Here is a 24701-nt window from a genome sequence, read left to right on the forward strand (position 1 = left end):
TGGGCATCGAAGAGGCACCTTATGGAGTTTGATAGCCATTTGGGCAAGAAACTGCTCTTGCCTGGACTATTGCATAAACTGGACACAGAGAAACCACAGAGAGAGGACTACTGAACTTGCCTAAGGTGAGATGATCTTTCAGGGTTCCTGATTCATGAATGAGTCTGCGAGACATTCTGCAGGACACAACAGATAGTGACTGAACTGACTTTGAATTTTCCTGCTTTATGGAAATGTCTGCTGGATACCATGGGCCTGAAGGCTGAAGATGGATGCCCCAACGGTACAGAGGAACTTTGGGTGACTGTCCAGGTAGCGAGATGTCTCTGTCATTTCTAGAGTTTTAAAAATTGCTTTTTTCCTGTTTGCTTAGGTAGTATTGTATCTTTCTGGAGTCTTTGATGGAGTTAAGAATAGTTAGTTATAGTTATAGTTTTCCTTAGTTATGATAAAGATTATTTTAACTTTTACTTGATAACTGTTTTGTTATATGTAATTTTGCTATGTCAAAGTTAAAGCCTTTTTTTTTTGTTTAAACTGAAAAAGGGGAAATGATGGAGGAAGGTCATTGGCTAATAAAGGAACTGCCCTGGCCCATTTTATTGGTTAGAGGATAGGTGGGAGGAGTAAACAGAACAAAATGCTGGGAGGAAGAGGAAGTGAGGTCAGAGACTCGACCGCTGTCCTCTCAGGAGCAGATGCCTGAGAGAGACGCCATGCCCCGCTCCCGGGATGAAGCTCCGACCCAGGATGGACTAGGCTGGAATCTCCCCGGTAAGCGCACCTTGGGGTGCTACACACAGATGATTAGAAATGGGCTAAATTAATATGTGAGAATTAGCCTAGAAGAGAATGGGCCAAGCAGTGTTTAAATGAATACAGTTTCCGTGTAATTATTTCGGGCATAAGCTAGCCGAGCAGGCAGCCTGGGTGCTGGGGACGCAGCCCCGCTGCTCCAATTACTACAGGGGGCATATTTCTCTTATTTTTGCCAGAGAATACCAGGGAGTGGTGGGGCTCTTCTGCTCTCGTGCCAACAGGGTCAGCTCTAGTGTGCTGCGTAGGTGAGGTGCCATGTTTATTCTCTCATGGGCTGCAGCTGGTGAGGGACAGAGCCAGTTCTCTCTCTTGTGGCCCCAGGGCCATCTCTCTCACCTGCCACAGGGGTGAGGGGAGGGAGGGCATTTCCCCCCCTCACCTATGCTTCCACATGGCAGCTGAGGTGGGCGGGGTCAGCTCTCCTGTTCTCATGACCCCCAGTGCTGCTCACCTGTGCCCTCACTAATGGGGTCAGCTCTATTTGCTGTCCAGGTGCGATGAAGGGCCTGCTCTCCGTAGAGCTGCTGCAGGTGGGGGACAGTGCCAATTCTCATACTCTCATGACCTCAGGGCAGGCTCTCCCACCTGCCGCACACAGCATGTGACGAGGGGTGGGGGGGGAGGTCCTCTCTCCCTTGCTCACACCACCTTATGGTCGATGAAGGGTGAGGTCAGATTTCCCATGTGCGTTCATGGTGCTGGGTCACCTTCACCTATGCCAACGAGGTCAGTTCTACTATGCTGCCTTGGCTAGCTAGGTGCAGGGCCCACTCTCTTGAGTGCTGCAGCTGGTGAAAGGCAGGATCAATTCTCCCACTTTCATGACCCTGGGGCCAGCTTTTCCAGCCTGCAGTAGGTGGGAAGGGGCCAGGGGCAAGGAGCAAGGGGGATATCGTTCCCTCACCCAGGCCGCTGTGTGACAGATTGTGGGGCTAGTTCTCCCACTCTCGGACTCTTAGAGCCAGCTCCCTGGAACCCTGCAGGGTACTCCGTGTCCCCAGCAGGGACAGCTCTACTGTGCTGCTCTGGGGAGGTACAGGGTCTGCTTTCCAGGGTGGTGAAATTAGTGAAGTGCTGAACCAATTCTGTGAAGCTCCATCCTCACTGCTTTTGGTGCAACAGAAGCTATGGGCATCAACAGAGACCACGGCTACAGCAGGGCCACAGACCCAGACACAGCCCCTTGCAGCAGCTCAGGCCCAGACGATGACCTGGCCCTGGGTGGCTTTTACTGTGTGGGCCTGGCAGCCGCACAGCCCTCGGGCACAAAGAAGGCCCCAGGTGGAGGTCCAGATCCTGGGAATCGGTGTAGGCTTTGGTGACAGCATGGGCCAGTGAAATTTCTTTTAATGAATGATTTTAATTTCAATTATGAGTATATGTGTGTACATCATGTGCATGCAGTACTCATGGGGGCCAGAAGAGGGTGCTAGATATCCTGGAGATGGAGTTACAGGCAGTTGTGAGCTGCCCAGCAGGAGTGCTGGGAATCAAACTCAGATAAACCTCTTTCCTTTGTAAGTTGTCCAGTATTAGGTGTTCTGTCAGAGCAAGGGGCAACGAATTAAAACTCAACACATCTAGAATATATTGTCTACTCACATATCCTCGTGGCCTAGGACAATTCTTGACATAGAGTTAATACTCCAATATTTGTTGAAAGAATGAACAACAGCTAGAGATGCCTCGCTGCCTGGACAGTTACCCAAAGTTCCTCTGTAATGTTGGAGCATCCAGTCTTCAGCCTACAGACCCATAACATCCAGCAGACTTTTCCATGAAGCAGGAAATTTGAAGATTTGTTCTGCCTTGTAATGGCAAAGTCAATCAGTTGTTTTCTTCTTCTGTGTCCTGCAGAATGTCTGGCAGATTCTTTCATGAAGCAGGAGCCCCGAAGGGTGGTCTCACCTTTAGGCAAATTCAGCAGTCATTTTTAAACAGATTTTGATTGTCAATTTCAACAGTATGAATTCTTTCAGGTAATTTCTCAGTACCATTTTCAATCATAACCAATTACATGGATTGAAAGTTGTCTGTCAAATTGCTGTTATTCTTTTCAATGGTATTAACTTTTTTATCTAACTTTTGATTTTCAATAGTATAAATCTTGTCAGCTAGCTGTTCAGTATTAGTCTGTAAAGACTGTATTGTTTCTAAAAGTGCCTCATTGTTGACTCTGCTATCAAACCATTTTTAATGATATAACATGAAGATCAAAACTAAGTCCCAGGCCGGGCAGTGGTGGCACACGCCTTTAATCCCAGCACTTGGGAGGCAGAGGCAAGTCGATCTCTATGAGTTTGAGGCCAGCCTGGTCTACAAGAGCTAGTTCCAGGAAAGGCTTCAAAGCTACAGAAAAACCCTGTCTCAAAAAACCAAAAAAAAAAACAAAAAAAAAACCAAAAACCAAAAAACAAAAAAAACCTAAGTCCCATTATCATATAAAAGGATATAGCAGAAAAAAACACATAAGCCTTCAGAATATCATGCATAGTATAAGCAAAAAGGTTTTAAAATTCCTGGGTGGTGATATTGTCTGCCACTATACAACGTTCAAATTCATTTATTGTTTATTTATTAATGAAATGAACTTACCTCATTATGAGTTTCAGTGTGTTGTAGGTGTTATCGTCTTTATTGGCCAGCAGGTGTTGTGGTTGTGAGTGTCTGCGACTGGCAGCTGCATGGCAGGTTCTAGTACCTCAGTTACCTGGGACTTACGTACTAAGCAATTTAGTTAACTAACTAAGAGCAGGACATTCATATATGGAGAAGGATTGAATTGGCCAGAACATCAAGGATCCCAAAGCTTGCAGGCAGTCGTGAGCCACGAATGGGGCCTGGGTCCTGGTTGGAGAGTCTGCAGTGGCTAGTGGGCGGGACATGGTGGAGATTGCAGGAAATTGTCCCGTCACAATGCAGCAGGCCAGCCGAAGGGGTATCTCTGTTGTGGCAGGTTTTGGCAAAAGAAACACTTAGTTGGTGAAATCAAGCCAGGCAGGCAGGGGTGGGAGACCTTCTGGGGCTTCTGGGCCTTAGACATTTTGGGGCGGTTCCGGCAGTTTTGGCGTTGGGATCCACATGGGGCATCAGATGTGTCAGATGTAGTGAATTATAATAAAATAGTCCCACACTAGCTCAGAACGGAGTATAATAAAGCGTTCTTTATTTAGGGGTAGACTCACAGATCAACAGTACTCTGCATGATCGGGGAACAGGAACTGAATTCAGCAGCCAAGAGGGAGAGAAAGAGAGACTGCATGCTTTTATATCTGTTTTTTTTTTTTTTATAGTACCCAAGGCCATGCCCTAAGTGGTCCAACATCTCAAAGGCCTTTGGCTGAAGGAGTTCCCACATCACACTACCTCCTGAAATTCATTTCTAGTACTTGAATTTTTAAAATAATAATATATAAGCATAACAAAGATATTTGACTTTAGTTTCCAATCATAACAACATAACTAAAAATGAAATATTCTTCAATGCTGTAATACCATTCTTCTATAATCTGCTCATGAATTTTCTTATTCTATTTCAGATGAATGGGGTCATTCATCACATGGACATTTTTGATTGACCTTTTTCATTTAGTATCATGTTTTTAAAGGTTCATTTATAAAGTAGAGTTTTTTTTTTCATGAGTGGATAATGCTTTACTCTATGATTATACCACACTTGGTATTTGTCCATTCAGCAGGTGATTTGGTAGGGTGCTGGTTAATTTTGAATTTTTAACTTGACAGAATTTAGAACTGTCATGGAAATACACCTCTGGGTATTTTTGTGAGGATAGTCCCTAAAAGATTAAGCTGAGGGAGTAACACTCACCTCAGTGTGGGCAACGTCATCCCTTAAGTTGTAGTTTTTCAACTAAATAAAAAGGAGGAAGCGAGTTGAGCATCTATCTCTGTTTCCTGGCTGTGCATGCCCTATGTTCCTGCTGCCAAGCCTTCCTAGCTAGGCTGCTACAATATATCCCTTAAATACTTAGAGCCAAAGCACAGTTTTTCTCTTTTAAATTGCCTTGGTTAGGTACTTTGTCATAGCAATGAGAAAATTAGTTAATACAGAGTTGGCACCAAGAAGCGGAGCTGATGCTGTGATAAACCTGATCATGTGGTCCATAGGCCTTTGGAGCTGCTCTGTAGGAGGAATGTTCAAGAGTTTGGAGTCGTGAATGAGAACAGCTCCATTCAGATGAGTGGGATCATTCATCACGTGGACATTAGTAACTGACCTTTTTCCTTGAGCAAACAGTTATACCACACTCTACTGCTGATTCTCTTGTAAGCACAGCTTAGCAGGTCATTCTAGCGGGAGCCTGTGATGAGAATGCTGAGAGAAATGTGTACAACGAAAGCTTGGCTCATGTGGTTCCAGAGGTGAGCAGGACCCTATTGGGAACTGGGCTAGAGGTCATTCATGTTACATATTGGCAACGTTCTGGGTTTGGTCATGAGAAAGCTATATCAAAAACATAAACAAAAACTCTTGCATCTTTCCACATTACAGTTTATTGAGTAATGATACATTTACAAGGCACAGTGGCTTCATCTGTTAAGTAGTTCTGATTTCCTTGAAAACCGGCTAGGTCAAACCCAGATTCTTTTATTTTACTCTTATTTGCTAATACTAGTGCTCAGCTCGTACATTGCACAGTGAATGCATGTACATAAAGAGAACATGACAGAGTTCAAGAAATTTAAAAAGAAATCTAATGAAGCAGAATCAGTCATTGATAGGGGCACAGAAAGTGTCCCTGTTGGAATAAGTTGACAAATCCCTCTGGAATGCTGCTGTAAGAGCCAAGCTTCTGGGTCACAAGTTTGAGCTGAGTTTCAGGGTAGAGTTGAGCTGCAGAAGTGAAGTGGGGGGACTATGGAGGTTGTGGGGATGACGGGCCAATGGGCAAATGGAAGAACAGTAGGTACACTTGGATGGCAATTCTGGTAGGTCATGCCCACAGTAGAGACTGAGATGAAGTGAAGCCCCTACATAGTCAGAAGCTCTCTGCCTGCTTGTTTACTGATGCATGTACTGGATGATCAGGTGACAAGTCATTAGGGCTGTTGCCGTCACTAACACAGTATTAGGTAGGTGTCCTCCTCTTTAGGAGGCCCAGGTCTGAGCATTGCTCGTACCCTTTTCTCTGATACGCTCCTTGTATTCTCGGGTCTGGTTTTCTTGATATCTTATTAGGTCCAGACTCTCCTATAGTCCTGGTTTACTTTGCTACACAGTGGCCCCTTTGCCACTTTTAGGAATAAGTTATTTTTCAGCCGTGCCTCATAGGTGGTGCCAGACAGGCATTGTTGTGCATGTGCCCACCAAGGTGCAGACTCAGCTCATGTCTGTGCTTGCACTCAAAACTGACTCAAAGCTGCTTGTCTAAATGTAGTTTCTCTGGGCAAGGGACATCCTGAGAGTTTGCTGTTTTACATGATGTGGAGTAAAGGAGTCGGGGCACAGCCTGAGTTCAACACTCCACCCCCCGATTCTGAGAACAAGAGTCCACTGGCTTTGCAAGAAGAGGAATCACACACTCTTCTTTTCTTGCTCATATGCAATACAGAGGCTCACGATGCAAGCAGAACCCAAATCCAATTTCTAACAATGAGGACAATGGTTTCTTTGGGTGTGACCAAATTGTGAGCATTAAATTACCCTAGTCAGTTTTAATTCAGGTCAGAGGGTTTCATTTAGACTGTGAATCTGCGCATGATGTGTGTGCTTTGAGAACTTGCTCCCTTATCTGAGAGACTATTCAGTTTCTGTTTATCCCTTAAATGCCATTCACCAGTGCAGGTAAGTATTCATGCTATGTAGCATCTTGATGTGGGATTCCCCTTTGCGTGCTATGAATATGTTTTATTACCATTGGTTAATAAAAAAAAGCTGCTTTGGTCTATGGCAGACCAGAAGATAGGTAGGCAGGAAAACTAAACTGATTGCAAGGAGAAATAAGGTAGTGTCAGGCAGATGCCATGTATCTGTTGAAGGAGAAAGACACTGGAAACTTACCAGTAAGCCACAGCCTCGTGGAGATATATAGATTAATACAAATGGGTTAATTTAAAATATAAGTGATAGCTATGAATACACTTAAGCCATTGGCCAAACAGTGTTGTAATTAATATAGTTTTTGTGTGGTTTTCGGGTCTGGTTGGCTGGGAAGTGAACATGCAGTCTCTGTTACAGCATCTGCATGCTTGGTGAGTGCACATGAATTTTTACACTTGCCAGTTGCATGTTGACTATTGATATTTCCTCATAGAAGGAGAGGGTGGGAAAGGCCAGGGGACCAGCACCCGACGCTTCAGCTACTTCTCCCAGAGATCATTGCATGAGCCCTCAGGTCTACGAGAGGGGCAAAAATACATAGGTGGGAAGACTAGGAGAGGGGCCCCCATCTATGCAGCTCTGGGGAACCTATTATTCATTCTAGGTGAAGACTTTCCAGTGTGGCTGCTTTGGGGTTACCCATGCTCCTGTCAGTAACCCCTCACTCATGCTAATAAGGAAGCCAATAAACTCACTGGATCCCAGGGTGGGATCATACTTTGGTTTGTCATTAGAATCTTATGAGGAGGGAATAGATGTCCTACTCCAGGGAGTAGCAACATCAAGTATAGTTGTTACATTCCTGGGGTAAAAGTTTATGGCTGGGGTAATGGCTTTAAGAATATGGTAAACTGATGATGATGTAATATCCAGGTATGTATAAGAGCTCTCCTCTACCCCACATATGGGCATTATAATCATTGTGTGCTTATGTGATTGATGTGACAGAATAAACTACCACCATTTCCTCTTGAAGGCTGAATTTTAAGTATTGAGCAGTCTCTTCATGCTGAATACCTAGAAGGCCTGGGTGGCCTTATTTATGCTATTATTGCCAGTTGATAAACTGTGGAACGGCCTATCTTGTGTGTTGTTTGTGAAATCTTGCCATGTCCCTTCCCAGTAGCTGCTGTGTTCTGCCACACTGGGCTGGACATCTGTTCCAGGTTATGTAACGCCTGAGAGTTTGCAAGTTCATTTCCATGACATCCACCACATGGTTTAAATTATATTTATATTGTTCTTAGTGGTTTTTTTTTCAATCATCCTGTTTCCATAACAGTACAGAGATTTGTTGGATCAGTGTGGATAATGAGGTTACTGCCTGTGCTGTTGATTGCTGGAAAGCATTTAGGCTATATCTGAAATTAAACTAGTTTTCCATAATTTCCTGGATCTCTTCTTCCTGTGTGTCGAAAATTGCTAAATTTTCTATTATATACATTTTGCAAATATTGTAGGTATTCTTTCAGTGGTATTTATCACTTGGTGGTAGCTCAGGAAAATTACATGGATGTATATAATGCAGTTTAAACATTGCACCAATAGGCATTAACTTCACTGTGACAAAAATATTCTTTCTTAATTTAATGTGCATCTGGGTTGGTATTGGTTTATGGGTTACTCCCCATAGGAAACTGTCACATTTCTTCATATAATCATATGAAGTCATCGGCATTATATGAAGTTATGAGCTTATGAAGTTTTAGAGACGGTAATGTGAGCCCTTTGGTCCACAGGGTCTGCTGTTCTCATACTGTATATGTCTCCAGTGTATGTGATAGGGTTCTTGTGATGCACAGTTCACATTAAAAGCCAAGAATACTGTAGTTGAAGGTGGATATGGTGAAACCTCTGTGTTCTGTGAGGTTAGGTCATGTTGAATGGGGTTTTATACTGAGCATTGTATAGCAGCTCATAACTAATCTAATGGTAAGATACCATCAAAATACTAATTTGACAGTTTCAGGAAAAATGCACAGAACTGGAAAATATTTTATTAAGTGAGATCACCTAGGCACAGAAAGGCAAACATTTCATGTTCTTTTTCATGCATGGGTCTAGCCTTACATTTTTATATGTGTGTGTGTATGTGTGTGTGTGTGTGTGTGTGTGTGTGTGTGTGTTTATGAGGGAGGGAGTGTGGGTAGGTGCCAGGAAACTCGAAAGGACCCAGTGGCAGGGGCCTTGGGTAGGTGCATTCCTTACATTTGCTCTTGTCCCAGTCCTCACATGGGGGGAGTAGCAGCTGGCTGGTTTCCCCCTAGACAACAACCTTGTTTTCTCCTGTGCCCTTTGGTTGTTCATAAGTGTAGACACTGGGGAGATAGATATGAATCCTAGTGTTGACTGAGGACCGGTGCTAACCGTCACCTTTTACTTAGAAGGTTCCAGGTGCTGCTGCTGGTCCACGTCAGATGCTCACAGATGAGGCCATTTCAGCCTCCTCAGGCAGAAGGAGTTAATGGCTCTAAAACATTCTCAACACCTCTTCTATCTTGCCCTTGTCTTCCATGCCCTGTTCTTCAGCAGCTCCCATAAGACGAATGTCCTAGAGTGGGGGGCAGGGACTTGAAGGTAGCTCTAGTTCAATGTTTTAAGCGCTTCTCGCAACAAAGGTCGCCACTCATAACAAGAGTTCAAGATCTGTGTCACAGACAGCAGCAAAAAGTTCTCTTCAGGCATCACAGCCCTTGTCTTCCTAACCAGGAGGATTGTAGCTGCTCGGCTTAATGGTTCCCTTGATTTCTTTTTCCTTGGAGACCCACACATCCCTCACCCCCCTGCAGTTCAGAGGGACCCCAAGGTGAGGCAGTTTTCTTCTTCATATAAACAAGAGGGGGGAAGAGGTTGGGCGTTATGAGGCCTGGGCGTGAGACCCAGTGTAACTTTCTGAGCTTAACTTGAGTTTCTGTGAGGTCTATTGTTACTTCCTGAGCCTCCACACAGGAAGTGATTCAGCACAACCCGACCGAGGACCGCCTCCTGCCCAGCCACTGCTAACATGGCAGAATATCATTGACCTTTGTTCCTTGTTCTGCCTTGACCCATACCAGGCTTCCCACCCCCCTATCTCAGCCTATATAAGTTCCTGCCTGTTGCAATTTGAATGAGATCCTGCTTTGACAGATGATCAGTGTGTGTTTCTCCCTGGTGGCCAGGGGGAAGGGGATCTGAGTCATTGACATTCACCATCCTGCTCAGCCCCAGGAAAAGTCTGGCAGGTCTGTCTCTGTCCCCATGCCTTCTGTCAGAGAACCTGACAATGGAATATCTTCTTTTGTCCTTCTGTGGTGATTGAAAGTTTTGCTGGGTATAGTAGTCTGGGCTGGAATTCGTGGTCTCTTAATGTCAGCAGAACGCTTGGCCAGGACCTTCTGGCTTTTACTGTTTCCATGGAGAAGTCAGGTGTAATTTTGATAGGTCTGCCTTTACATGTTACTTGGCCTTTTCCTTTGTGGTTCTTAATATTCTTTATTTTGTATGTTTAGTGTTTTGATTGTTATGTGGTGAGAGAACTTTTTTTTTTTTTTATCCAGTCTATTTGGTGTTCTGTAATTTTCTTGTGTCTTAATAGGCATATCTTTCTTTAGGTTGGGAAAGTTTTCTTCTATGGTCTTGTTAAAAATATTTTCTGTGCTTTTGAGTTGAACTTCTCCTTCTTCTATACATATTATTCTTAGGCTTGGCCTTTTCATGGTGTCCCATGTTTCCTAGATATTTTGTGTTAAGCTTTTGTTAGATTTAATATTTACTTTGACTGATGAGTCTATTTCCTTTATTGTATCTTCAGCACTTAAGATTCCCTCTTCCACCTCTTGTATTCTGCCATTTATGCTTGCATAATTGTGGTTCCTGATTGTTTTCTCATGACAGCATTCGGGAGGCAGAGACAGGCGGATCTCTGTGAGTTCGAGGCCAGCCTGGTCTACAAGAGCTAGTTCCAGGACAGGAACCAAAAGCTACGGAGAAACCCTGTCTCGAAAAATCAAAAAAAAAAAAATGATTTCTGTTTCTATAATTGTGGTGCGTGCACCACCTGGAACTGTGGTGGGGCAAGGGTTTGGTGAATAAAGAACACACAGAGACACGGGTCACTCTTGAAGCAAGAATGCTAATTTTATAATGTTTCAAGGCAGCTTATATAGTGCTCTCCTTAACTGTGGCCATGCCATAGCTCTCGGAATTTTCCACTGCAAGCCCACTTGAAACCACTTACTTGTTATCAGGAACTCATGAGGGTTCCATGCTCAGTGCAGCTGCAAACATAGAAAAACAAGTTGTTTACTCTGGCAGGCAAGGTGCCATAGAAAGTTCAGGGTGTGAGGGTCTTCAGCTCCCAACAGCTTCCTCTTTTCTATATAATTAGACCAGGCCTGTATTAGATTTCAGAAGCACAAATTCACATCTGCTTGTTATCAAGAACACTTGCCTCTGCATGGAAGCCTCTGTCTTAGGTTGATTGTGACAGGCTCCTGTCTTACCTGTTTCTGGCTCACTGGCCTTCTCATAGCATGTTGACCCATACTACACTTGGAGGAAGCCCACTTACTTATGCAAGCATTAGCTTCTTAGCAACAATATCAAAGCACTTGCTGTTGTTGCTGCTGATGTCTGTTATAAAGGCAGAGCACTAAAAGCCCTCCATCTACAAGAATTCCTAGGGCAACAGTCCCAGACCAGTTCTTCAGCAAGCCTAGGTCATAGCTAATGCCCTTAGTTAGAGAATCACCAAGATCTATATCAATGCAAACTATCCATCTCTATTTCATTTCCCCCTTTAAATGTAAACAAATATTTATAAACAATATTTGGGAATTTGGGTATAGTTCTCTTCAAACTGCTTTCTGCTTTTAGTTGGGTGAAATATTTTTGGGAGTGTTCACAGCAACCTTTCTGGGGATCTTGGTTCATCAAACCACATTAGTCTAGAATTCATCCACATGTTCTCATCTTCCGTGGAAACAAAAGAAGAATCTCTTTTCCAAAGCAACATATTCTTAGGCTCAAATTCTGAAGTCCAGGTACCTTTATGTTGGTTTATTTTAGCAGCCCGTACAATGGAATGTCTCTCTGTACTTAGCTCCTTTACAGTCAAAAAAGTCAAAGAAAACACAATAATATACATAATCCAGACTCTCTGTGTATATTCCATCTTTGTATGGCTTATTTTTCTTTGTTCATATTACTTTTTCTACAAGTTTACTCTATCTCTTTAAAGACTTTGTTTTATTTTAAGAATCTTCTCCCATCTTTACAATTCAATTAACCCTCTCATCTTTTATTTGTTACTTACCTGCAGGCCAGCCTAGAGGTGTTCCTAGGTCCTGATCCCAGAGGGGCCTCCACCTGTGGTACCTGCACCACCTGGAACTGTGGTTGGGCAAGGGTCTGGGGAGTAAAGAACACCCAGAGACATGGATCACCCTTGAAGCAAGAATGCCAATTTTATTATGTTCCAAGGCAACTTATATAGTGTACTCCTTAACTGTGGCCATGCTCTAACTTTCAGGGTTTTTCACTGCAAGCCCACTTGAAACCACTTCCTTGTTATCAGGAACTCATGAGGGTTCCATGCTCAGAGCAGCTGCAAGGATAGAAAAACAAGTTGTTTACTTTGGCAGGTGAGGTCATTTTCTTCTACTTCATCTATTATTGGTTGTTCAAGTCTTGCTGTTGTAGGGTCACTAGTTTTTATTGGTGTCCTGTTGCTCTTTGTGGTGTTACATGTGTTCTTACCTTGTCTACCCATCTTTTCCTGTAGTTGGTGTAGTTGGGGTTGTCTGTGGCTCTGGTGATCAGTCTTCCAGGTGCCAGTGAATCCAAGGCTTAGATCGCTGCTCCTCATGGTGCAGTCAGGGTCATGGTTCCAGTTACCCTGTTGCTCACTCTGTGTTCCTAGAGGTTGCTCAGTGCTCCTGTGGTTTGCTCTGCAATACCAGGGGTCATTTGGGTGTGCTCCCACAGAGATTGCTTGCTTGGGGCTTTTTCTGCTGAGGTTGTTGCCTTGGGCCTTCTCTAGCAGAGGTCCCGGCTCAGGCCTACTCCCTTGAAGGTTCTGGATTTATGCCCTGGACCTGCAGAGGTCTCTGGTTCCAGCCTATTCCCTTGGAGGTGCCAGACTTGTGCCCAAACCCACAGAGGTCTCTGGTTTCTGCCTATTCCCTCAAAGGTCCCAGAATCGTGCATGGACCCATAGAAGTCTCTGGTTCCTGCCTACTCCCTTGGAGGTTCAAGACTCACACTCAGACCCACAGAGGTCCTGGCTCAGTCCTACTCCCTTAGAGGTCCCAGACTCATGCCTGGACCCATAGAGGTCTCTGGTTCCAACCTACTCCACCAATGGTTGCTCCCTTGTACCTGCTTCTGTGGAGTTTGCTTCTCAGGCCTGCTCTGGCCTAGGTTGCTGGCTCAGTCCTGTTTCCATAAATATTCCTGGTCTGGGCCCACTCCTGTAGAGGTCCCTGACTTGGGTTTGTGATGTGGGATTCCCCTCTGTGTGTTGCTTGTATTGGTTAATGAATAAAGAAACTGCCTTGGCCTGATAGGGCAGAATTTTGGTAGAAGACAGAACTGAATTCTGGGAGGAAGAAAGCAGAGTCAGAGAGACACCATGGATCTGCCAGAGACAGGTGCTGGGAATTTTACCCAGCAAGCCACTGCCACATGGTGATATATAGATTAATAGAAATGGGCTAAATTAAAATAAGAGTTAGCCAATAAGAAGCTAGAGCTAATGGGCCAAGTAGTGTTTTAATTAATACAGTTTCTGTGTCGTTATTTTTGGACTAAGCTAGCCAGGCTTAGATCATACAGCTTGAAGGTTCCACAGTATTCAAACAGTCTATGCTACGAGGACTAATATTAAAAATTCGTGTTTTATGCACCTCCCAGGGCAGCACAATGGAGCCAATCCTGTTAGCACTGATGTAACCCCGAAGTTGTAAGCAATGGAGAGCTGTCCTCATTTCACACCTGGTGGACCAACCCTACAGTTGCCAAGGCCCAGACCCAAGGATATGATTTGGCCCACCCCATCATCCACCCCATCTATGATCTTCACATGAAGGAACCTGACCTGTGGAGCCAAAGCTGCAGGATCTCAACACAGGGCAACAACAGGATATCCAGAAGGAGCCTTAGCAAGGGCCCAGAATTGATAGGGTATTAGAGTCCAGAAGCCACGAACCAGACTGATGACTCTGAAATGAACACTTGCAGGTAAAGATAAATGGACAAAGGGGTTCACAGCATAACTCACTATGTCGCTGCAGCTTCCGCGATGAGATTTTCAGCTTTTCTCAGATTTTCTTTTCATTTTTATTTTTTTCTCTTAAATTTTGTTTTATTTGGGGGTGTGCAGGGGTGGAGCACAGTTGCGACAGGATGGGGAAACGAATGAGATCAAGACACACGATAAAAAGACACGCAGAATAAATAAGCTACAAAAATATGTTTGGGAGGGCGTTTAACATCCAAAACCACAGCAAGTAAGGCCAACCACTAGCAGAGTTAAAAAAGAATCTAAGAATATAGGGTTTGGAGTACTTGCTACTATTGCAGAGCCAGAACCTTAGGGTTGGTGTGCTCCTCTTTTTAAACAGTTCACTCCCTCAACTCAAGGAGATGGGTTCGTCTAAGAGCCTCTTTTGCTGCCTGCACTGTGCATGGCAAGAGCAAGAACCTCCTCTGTTGAAGGTGTAATCTGACAGCTGTTACTACAATTGATTCTTTGGTGTACCCTTCTGTTCTTTCAAGTGGACCAACCACTTCATGGTAATGGGTAAGAAGTAAGACTAGTCATGGGAAACATCCATAGGAAGCCTTACTGTCTCAGAAATAAAAACTTTTAAATTTTACTTCATTTTTAAATTAACATGTTATTTTTATTTTTAAACAATCTTTTTTATTTTACTTATCAATCCCCATTCCCTCCCTCTCCCCTCATCTTGCTCCCCTCACCTTCACCTCACCCCACTACCCATCCTTTCCTCAGAAAGGGTAAGGCCTCCCTCCCATGGGGTGTCAACAAAGACTGTCATATCACTTGAGGTAGGACTAAGGCCCTCATCTCTCTATCTAGACTGAGCAAGGTGTCTTCCATAGGGATTGGGTTCCTGATGGAGGAAGGTCATTGGTTAAATAAAAAGAAACTGCTTGGCCCTCATTGGTTAGAAGATAGGTGGGAGGAGTAAACAGAACAGAACGCTGGGAGGAAGAGGAAGTGAGCTCAGACTCCACAGCTCTCCTCTCGGGAGCAGACTCCTCAGAGAGATGCCATGCTCTGCTCTCCAGGGCAGACGCACGCAATGAAGCAAGCCGCCAGGTTAGACATGCTGAATCTTTCCCGGTAAGACCGGTGCTCACAGATTATTAGAGATGGGTTGATCGGGATGTGAGAATTAGCCTGTAAGGGCTAGAGCTAAAGGGCCAAGCAATGTTTAAATGAATACAGTTTGTGTGTTGTTATTTCAGGGCATAAGCTAGCTAGGCGGCTGGGGTGCCAGGGACGCAGCCCCGCCGCCCCTTATTACTACAGGTTCCAAAAAAAAAACTGTTTGTGCACTAGGGATAAATACTGGTTCCTTGGCCAGTGGCCCCACAAACTGCTCAATCTATACAACTGTCACCCACATTCAGAGGGCCTAATTTGATCCTATGTAGATTCCCCAGTTGTCAATCCAGAGAGAGTGAGTTCCCATTAGCTTGGGACAGCCATTTCTGTGGGTTTCCCCATCATGGTCTTGACACATTTGCTAATATTATTGCTCCTCTCTTGAAGAAGGATGCTTAAAAGAAACCCCACACTAGCTCAGTATTGAGAATAATAGATGATTATTTATTTAGGAGTAGACTCACAAATCAGAATCCTCTGCTGGAATGGAGAACAGCAACCGAATCCCACAGCTGGAAAAGAGGTCGGACACATGCTTTTTATATCAGCATAAATAGTCTAAGAGATCATGCCCCAGTGGGCAGGTAACTTAAAAGCTACTGGCTGTAGGATTTCCTACAGCACTGCTACTCTTTATGACTGGAGCCTAGAAGCTTGGCCCAGTGCTTAGCTCTGAATTTCTGCATCTGCTTCCATCAGTTACTGGATTAAGGTTCTAAGATGACAATGAAGGTAGTCAGCAATCTGCTTACAGAGGAAGACCAGTTAAGGCACCCTCTCCATTATTGCTTAGATTCTTAACTGGGGTCATCCTTGTGGGTTCCTGGGAATTTCCCTTGTGCCAGGTTTCTTGCTAACCATATAATGGCTCCCTCTATCAAGATGTCTCTCTTCTTGCACTCACTCTCTTACTCTGTCCTCCGTTCTCAGTTTCTTCTTGGTGGGTAGGATAGATTCCTCAGTCTCTCTCTCCCCCCTCCCTGCCCCCCCCCTCTCTCTTCTCTCTCAGACTTATTCACCTCTCATTGGCTGGCTTCTGTGGAGTGCTAAGAAACGGGTCATCCTGGAAGGAGAGGGCGGAGACAATAGCATGTAAAGCAGGATCAGGTGCTTGTCACTGCAGTTCTGAAGCAAGTTTCCTAGGACAACAGCTCCTGGGGCCTCTGGAGCTTCTGGGTCATGACTGTGCTGTGGCTGCTGCTGCTCGCAGGGCTGCCCACATTTTTACTGGGAGTATTTGTATGGGTTGTTATTCAGAACTTTCCGACTTCAGAATTTCCGACCACCCTGAAGCATCCGGCCAAGCTATGGTTTATGCACTGTGTTGGGCAGTACCTCATATCTTTGGTGAGTTTTCTCTTGGGCCCCACAACGGGTTGGGGATTCACTTTGAAGCTTACCCTTCTCCTCTCATTCCCCTCTCTTCTTTCTCTAGGTTCTTATAAGACGAAGTTGGGGAAGTTCCTTGTCTCCCGCCTCTCACCATCCCCATCTCTTTTTCTTCCTTCCTTCCTTTCTCCCTCTTCCACTTTGTTTTTCTTCTTCTTTTCTTATTGAGAAATGATCTCACAATGTAGTCTAGCCTGGCCTTACCCTTAAACTGGCCATCCCTCACTCCCGTCTGTTGAGGGATCTTATTACAGAGTGCCTCTCCAGTGTTGTGTATGAAGCTATTTTCTGAAGGCAGTGAGAATAATTTCAGACACAGGTGCTACCCACTAAAGCCTGATAGATCCAAAACTACATTCAGCCACATCCCCCACCCACATTGTTCCATGTCCCTGTCTCTGGGTGATTTCTTACATGTACTTGAGATTAATTTATTAGCCTTTGTCTTTAGGTCAGGCCCTATTTGATGACATCCATGTAATGGATTCAGCCAGTCCTTTAGCATAGCTGCGTGGACCTTGGAGCTCTTTGCTGGCTTTCTGGGCTGGAAGTTGTGGACAGAGATCAGCTCATGCTAATAAGTACAACAGATTTCTGAAGAGTTGTTTGGCCCCACATAAAAAGTAGGTAATTTGAATGAGGTTTGATGTCACAATTCTGACTGTAAAGCTGGTAGTTGCCAGATATTTCACAGGGATTACTTTCAAGGTGAGCTGAGGAGGAGGGGCAAAGGAGAAAGGTAAAATGTGCACAGCCAGGCTGTCTCATAGGCATTGCCACTGTGTTCACACTGCCTCAGGAGCCCCTTGGGAAACTTCTCTGTTCCTCAGGGACCTCATCTGAAATGAAGTAATGGCTTCTGAAGGACTGTGCTAGTGAAAGCATTGTCTGGTACTTTGATAAGGCTTCATGGAGTCTGAAAAGATTATATATATGTGTGTGGTGTGTGTGTGTGTGTGTGTGTGTGTGTGTGTGTGAAAATATATTCCTGCCCTATGAAGATTTTTTTCACCACAAATAACAGATCAATTTAGAGAAATAAGTAAGTTTAAGAATCACATGCTAATTTGGGCTCCTGGCACTAAAATGAGGACCCTGGGTCTCCAGAGGCACAGAAACATGTGGATCATCCTAACCTTATTGTTTCACTTTAAAAACAATACCTATCTAGGCACCTGCGGATGCTGGCTTGCTGTGTGCTCACAGAAGACTTGGAGGTATCTAGTGTTTGCTGTGTAGAGTGTGTTCTATGTGGGAGACCCTGCCTGATCGTTCTAGCCCAGAAATTCCTGGGACATTGCCTATGAGGATAGTGAGCAGAATGATATCCAAGTGGTTGATGTTTATGTGACCCAAAAGAGAGAAAGGAGAGACAAGAAGTTCGTGTAAGAGAAAAAATAGCCTGGAAACATTCTATGGTCCTCAAATGAGAAGTTTAGCCTTGCTTTGTGACCTCAACAACAAAACAAAAGAATATTTATTTTTTCTTTGAAAGTTTCATACATGACATTGACATTCAAATTTGTTGAACAGTCAATTATGATTTATTGTAGAGGTGAAGACAGGAGCGAACTAGCATGCGTGTATTATTTTTCCCATAGACCTCTGACTCAGTCGAAGGGAGACATCTAAATAATTCTACACTTACAATAGTGTCCTCAATGACCTCTAAGGGATTCTGGGCAGTGTAGTGATGGCCTCTAAGGAAGAAGCATCCATCAATATAAGATGGAGGTAGAGGGTAATTTTCTATAGATTTTAACCCCGGAGCTTGGATATTCAAGTCATTTGGAACCTTCTGCAGCTTGCCAGGTATGAGAACCTAATTCTGTACCTAAAGTCAGAGTACCCTTGTCCAATAATTGGTTACTGCCTGTAGGAACCTCAATTGTTTGCAGGGATATGAAGCATTTCTCTTGAGTCTCAGGAGCTGCCTGCTCTCTCTTAGAGGGAATGTTTCCATACAGAAGAAATTCTGTACAACTCTCTACCCCTTTCTCTGCGTTTACTAACATCCTTTCTGACCCTTTCCTCCTCAGAGTTCACTGAGTCTTAGAGGGGATAAGAACAACAGATGCCCTTTAAGGCTAATCACTGGGCCACTGTGCTCACCAGTAGTCACTTGTTCTCAGGAGGTTCATTGGTGGTTTTTGGTCCTCTGTGGGACACCGTCCATTGCAAAAGGAATTCTGAGGGTGACAACAACAGTGCTCGATGGGCTTATGCACAAAGGATCAGAAGGCAGTTACTAAGCACATCACATACATGCGACAAAGAGTGTCGGGGATTCCCCTCTGGAAGCTATGGCCTCCTGAGCCACTGGGTTTTGTCTTGGCTTACAGTGCCAGACATGAACTCTCTCATGTGTAGTGGGCCTCACATGCAATGGGAAAGCTGCCGATTGTCCCACAATAGTCATGTCGTTATTTCACCTGCAGGAACACCTGGCGCCTGGTACTATAGCAGGCGGGGAGCACAGCCGAGCAGGGCTTGCTGTGACAGCTCTCCTGCAGCAGCCCACATAGCACATATGGGCGTTATTAGATAGCAAGTTAGAAGATAACTCCCACTTCCGTCCCAGCTCTGTATCTCCCTGCACTGCAACCAGACCAGGCGGTGTCTTTAGCAATAGTCTCACCATCTGGTCCTGGCGTGTACCCCACAGCAGTGGCAAGAGTCTCTTTGTTTTATAACACCTCAGGGGCATCCCTGGCCAACAAATTGCAGGTAGACAACCCATCTGTGGTGGGGTTTTCCTTTATCAAACATATGGCCTCTGGAAGAGCCCTTTTCACCTCTCCAGGTTGCCTCTGTATTTGACTCTGTTCTTTAACTATTTTCCTAATAATTTATTAAAATGGGAGCCCAGTCCCAATTGGCCTGTGTGGTGTGTGGTTGTATCATTGCTCCTGTTGAATCCACTCCCGTTTGACGCATCATTTTGTGAAATGGCTATTCTTGCCGCATCAGTTCTCTGTGAGTGTCCATACTTGCCACTGAATTGTGTGAGATGCTTGATGGTGGCTTCGATTGTTATTTGTGCACTTGGGAATGCTTGCAGGAGATCTGTTGTGGTTTCCAGGCAGTCATATTTGCATCCTCCCTGAGATGTGCAAGTGCAGTGCAGTGTACTTACTATCCTCTCTTGGGTCAAGTTGACGTTTTTATATGCTCCATCCACATCTGTTGTCCCCAGTAGGGAGGAAGTGCACACAGCTGTTTTTACTGTCCTACAATTATTTAAGCCTTCAGAAAAAGATGATCTTAGCCTGATTAAAAGTCCCTTGTGCCTTTTTGCCTCAGTCCCATATGGTCCCTCTGTTTACCAAGTTGTAAAATGGGCAGACAACTTGGGCAGGGTAGGGTGTGAAAATCTGCCAATATCCCAAGAGTTCAAGAATACCTGCATCTCTTTTATATTTGCTGGATGTTGTAGGATTTTTCTCAATGACTTTGTCAGGTATCATACATGTCTTACTTGACCCCATATCACTCCTAGGGATTTCACAGTAATCCTTGTGCCCTGTTGGATTGATCTTTCACCCTCCATTCTCTATTTTTGATGTGCACCTGTATTACATTTAGGTGGATTCTAGATTTGTAGAACACTAAGAGATTAGCAATCTGTCATCTGTGCAACTGACTTTTTACAGAGGATGGGTAAGGTAATAAAGCATGCACCTGGGTCACTATCCCATGAGAAATATACGGGTGTATAAAAGTAATTGTGGGCTATGCTTCTTATCATACATTATTGATGGTTTCAATTGAATACACATTGGCTTTGAGAAGCAGGGGCCAAATAAACACTTAAAAAAAGCATTAGTAAGTTGTAATAGTATGAAAATATTCTATCCATTGTCTCAATTATCTGGCTCTCTCATCCTGAAGCACCTCCATGGGGCCTTTATCCATTTTTTCACCTCTGTGGGCTTGCTCTGACCACATCACACAGTTTGCTTTAACTCAGACCAGTGAGGAATGGCTGTACCTATTCTTGAAGTTTGATAAGCCCTAGAACATGAGTGCTCACAACAATGGACGATCTCATGTCATCTCTTAGTAGAAAAGGCAAGCATACCTGTGTTCATGAGACAGTAAAACTAGATGACCTCAACTCTCAGGACTTAATTTCCTCAAGAGGATACCACATCATCGCCACTTAAAATGCCCAGCTCTTAAATCTGGCAATGGAACGTGAATGTGAGTTTTGATGGAACTTCCTTCACAGCGCCATCCTCATTTATTCGGGACCCTGTGGGAAGAAAAGTTGGAACAGGTTTCTTATCTGAAAAGAATGTGCTTCAGGGAGGGCTGCTACTTGTTCATTCCCAGCTGCCCAGCTAGCTTTGACCCGAAATAATCACACAGAAACTATATGAATTAAAACACTGCTTGGCCCATTGGCTCTAGCTTTTTATTGGATAACTCTTACATTAATTTAACCTATTTCTATTAACCTGTATATCGTCACATGGCAGTGGCTTACCGGCAGAGATTAGGCATGTTTGACTCTGGCGGCTCCATGGTGTCTCTCTGACTCTGCCTTCTTCCTCCCAGCATTCAATTCCATCACCCTCACCTACCTAAGTTCTGCCCTATCAATAGGCCAAGGCAGATTCTTTATTCATTAGTGGTAATCACAGCACACAGAAGGGACTCCCATATCAAGGATGTCCAGTGAGTTGTGTCCCCATGGCCCCTTTGCACCTGTAGTAAGCAGGCCCTCGTAAGTGAAGGTAAGTGAAGACACCTGAGCAATGCTAATTGACTTCAGCATCTACTCACTCACCACTCTCTCTCATGCCTCACTTTCCATCCTTTGCCCACTACAGGGAAAAATACTAGAGAACCTGAGAATCTGTGCCTTGCCCAGGTTTTTACAATGCGCCCAAAGTTTATTGCCACTGAAGAAGGATCCGAACGTATTGGTGATTGACATGCATTTTGGAGCAGTCCCTGTGAGGCTCCTCAAGCCCAAGGAATTGTCTCCCAAACTCCGGCGAGGCATCATCTTCTATCATGGAGGAGCTGGATTATTTGGAAGCCTGGGTAAGAAGTTAGCATTCGAGGTGGGGAGGAAGGTATCCTTCAAAGGTAATCTGGTACATGTTCTCCTGTGGACTTGGAAGAAGGAGTTAATGGAGGTAGAAGTTGGACCTTCTTAAAGAGAGGGTGGGTGCAGATTCAGGGCACATCCCAGTCAGTGGGTTGCAGCCTATATAGCAATGTGTCTATGTTGGTCTAAGTCTAGATTGGGGCAGCATGTCAGAGTAGGGCTGTGCTGGAGCCGGATGTGATTCCTTTCTTTCTTCTCCACTCATAGCACCGAACATTTCTGCTTTTTCACCACACTCTCAGATTCATGCACTTTCCTCGGCCTGGTTGGCACATGGTGGGGGAAAATCCAGTCACTTCATCCCCTTCCCTGCTGAACCCAAACATGGTGTCCTGACTCTACTTCTCATCTTGGGTTTCAGTCTTCTCTTCCCTCCAGAAGGGTCCAAAAACACACTTTAGAGCATGCCACGGCTGCACTGTACCCCCTCCATACCCCGTGATGCCCTTTCCAGTCTTGTCTCTGGTGTCTCTTCCTGCCGTTCATGTGGTGTAGACACTGAACTTCTCTGAACTTCAGAGAAGACATCATCTCTGGGTCCACCAAGGAAGCTGCTGTCCCGGGGTCTGTGGTGGAAAGAGTTTGGTTCTTGTCACAGCTGCTTTAATACTGAGTCTTTTCTTGCAGACTGTTACCATGGCCTTTGCAGTTTCCTGGCCAGTGAGACAGACTCTGCGGTGCTGATGGTGGGGTGAGTGTCCTGAGATGATTGGGGACTCATATATGCTAGGGTATTTATTGGAACCGTCTGGGTGACATTAGACTATAGAAAGGGGCCTTGAACTTGGGGTGCTATTTTTATATTTTTCATGTACATCTCCTGTAAAGGCGTAGGATGTCACCATACCCTAGGTCTTGACAATTTTTCACATGGAGTATCTAACACCCTTGGCTCTTTAAAGCTACAGCCGCTATTTCTCCAGCTTTTGTTTCTCCTGTTGTGATCACATTATTGACTGCCTGCTGTTGGATTCAAGTTCTTTTGTTAGTATTGCCACTCTGCTACCCCTTCCTGCCATTCCTGTGTCTTCACCTCTGCTCCTGTATGGCCACTGGATATTCCCTGTGACTCTGCTGTCACCGTTCTCAAGGCTTCTGGCTTCTTCCGACGGTCGGTCATCATCACTGTCAGACTTTCAATAGCCTTTGTGGCTCTACCACTGTCGTGGCTCAGCTCTTCTGTGGTTCTGCAGCCTTTGCTGTTACTGGCAACGTTACTTCTTTCTGGTAACCTCCTCAGTCTACTCTACAAAAGCAGTTAGGAAATAACCTCTAGGGAAGAGGCTGTTTACTGGGTCAAATGTTGCAAACCAAGGCAATGGCCAACATAGGAAGACGTCTTCCAGCTGGCTCACAAAGTTAACATAACAACTTGCTAATCTAATAAGAAAAGAGTGTGTGCCCTGGTGTCAGTATGCCTTCATATATAATTGTGTTTATGAGAAACATACTTTCCCTTCTGTACTAGGCCAGAGTCCTTCTGCTAGGCAAATAACCTGGGTAATTCCTGTTCTCTGGCCTCATATTACAAGGAAAATCTATTTCAAATTGTTTGAAACACTTTTGGCTGTGGCTACAACTTCAAATGCTAAGGTTTTGTTTTAGTGGCAAATGGCCACAATTATTGTGTAGCTTCCTTAATGTTTGTGTAGTGTTCAAAATAACCTGTGTTGTTATAAGTCTAGCTGACAGCTACACTAACAGTCATTTTCTCAAAACTGCCTCACGCAGGAGTCTAAGAGCTCCCCATTAAGGAGTCCAATTGCCTAATCTCCTAACACCTCTGCTTAACCACAGGAAAATTAACATTAGAATGAATGTCTTCGGTGTGGACTTAAACCCTGGTATAGACTTAAAGTGTGTTAAGGGGTGAATTTTAATATTGCTCACCATGTGCCTCTCACATCAGGGAGAGGTGAGTCTAGGAAGAGGTGAGACCAGCTGAATCCAACAGCCTTTGTCGGTTGCTTTGTTCCTAAGATATCATCTTTGAACTTGCTGAATTCTGTAAGTGGTGTGCTCATCTATGGGAAGCAGTGTGGGTGAAATGGAGCATCCTGGCATCCCTGATTCTCAAGGATCCTCAAGTCCATGAAGGAAAAGTGAGAGTCGCTATGTTTACTTGTTAGGATCACTCTGAGGATAGAGTCAGGTTTGGTTCCTTTTGAGAGTAGAGGATGACGATGGAAATGGCCTCCGGTGACCTCTTTGTAAAGAAGCTTGCTGTGTTTGCTCCCTCCTCCTCAGGTACCGCAAGCTTCCTAGCCACCATCATCCTGTCCTTTTTAATGATTGCCTGAGTGCCACCATCTACTTCCTGAAGAACCTGGAATCCTTTGGGGTGGACCCATCCCGGGTAGTTCTCTGTGGAGAGAGTATTGGAGGTTCAGCTGTGGTCACTGTCATACAGGTCTTAACCAGCATTCCCAGTCTACCCCAGATCCGGGCTCAAGTCCTGATTTATCCACTAGTAAATTTTGTCAATTTTCAGTTACCATCACATCAACAGAGCAAAAATGTGCCATTCCTTACCAGAGACATGCTGTTTATGTGTCTGTGTAAATACCTGGCCATAGATCTCTCTCGGAAAGATGCCATTTTGGCAGGTGCTATTATACCTCTGGATAAGTGGAAGAAATACAAGAAATGGCTTAGCCATGACAACATCCCCAGAAGGTTCTGGAGCCAAGACATACAACTGGAGTCTTTTGGACCTTTTGATGAGGCTGCCTACCTAGAAACCCAACATGTTTGGAGTTTAGAAATTTCACCTGTCCTAGCAGATGACAAGATCATTTCTCAGTTTCCTCAGACGTTGCTGGTGAGCTGTGAGAATGACATCCTCCGGGATGATGCCTTGCTCTATAAGAAGCGCTTGGAAGACCAGGGGGTCCTCGTGAACTGGTACCATGTGGAAGATGGCTTTCACGGATGCACGATTTTATTTGATAAGAAGTGTCTTTCTTTCCCTTGCTCTAAGAAAGTTGTAAATGCCGTTATTGTTTACATAAAGGGTATCTGATATTAAAATTGAGCTTTCTGTGAAGTGGAGCCAGGAAAACCTATGCTTCAGCTGGGGCCTTTACTTAGTTCCATGTTTTTGGGGAAAGGAGACGCTGAAACAATCATGATCCAGG

The 24701-nt window shown here is 44.5% G+C and overlaps 1 protein-coding gene across 1 annotated transcript; it reads left to right on the forward strand.

The window, feature by feature from the left end:
* The first annotated feature begins 1946 nt into the window (after positions 1-1946).
* On the forward strand, positions 1947-24586 carry LOC121448446 (arylacetamide deacetylase-like 4). The gene is made up of 5 exons (XM_041652488.1): positions 1947-2127; positions 16267-16403; positions 21281-21497; positions 22192-22255; positions 23812-24586. The coding sequence occupies exons 1-5, from the start codon at positions 1947-1949 to the stop codon at positions 24584-24586; spliced, it is 1374 nt and encodes a 457-aa protein (XP_041508422.1).
* Positions 24587-24701: the final 115 nt, after the last annotated feature.

The sequence above is a fragment of the Microtus oregoni genome, unplaced genomic scaffold, assembly GCF_018167655.1.
Source record: "Microtus oregoni isolate MIOR12 unplaced genomic scaffold, Mior012 000005F_ref0000423, whole genome shotgun sequence".
In the NCBI taxonomy this organism is placed as follows: Eukaryota; Metazoa; Chordata; class Mammalia; order Rodentia; family Cricetidae; genus Microtus; species Microtus oregoni.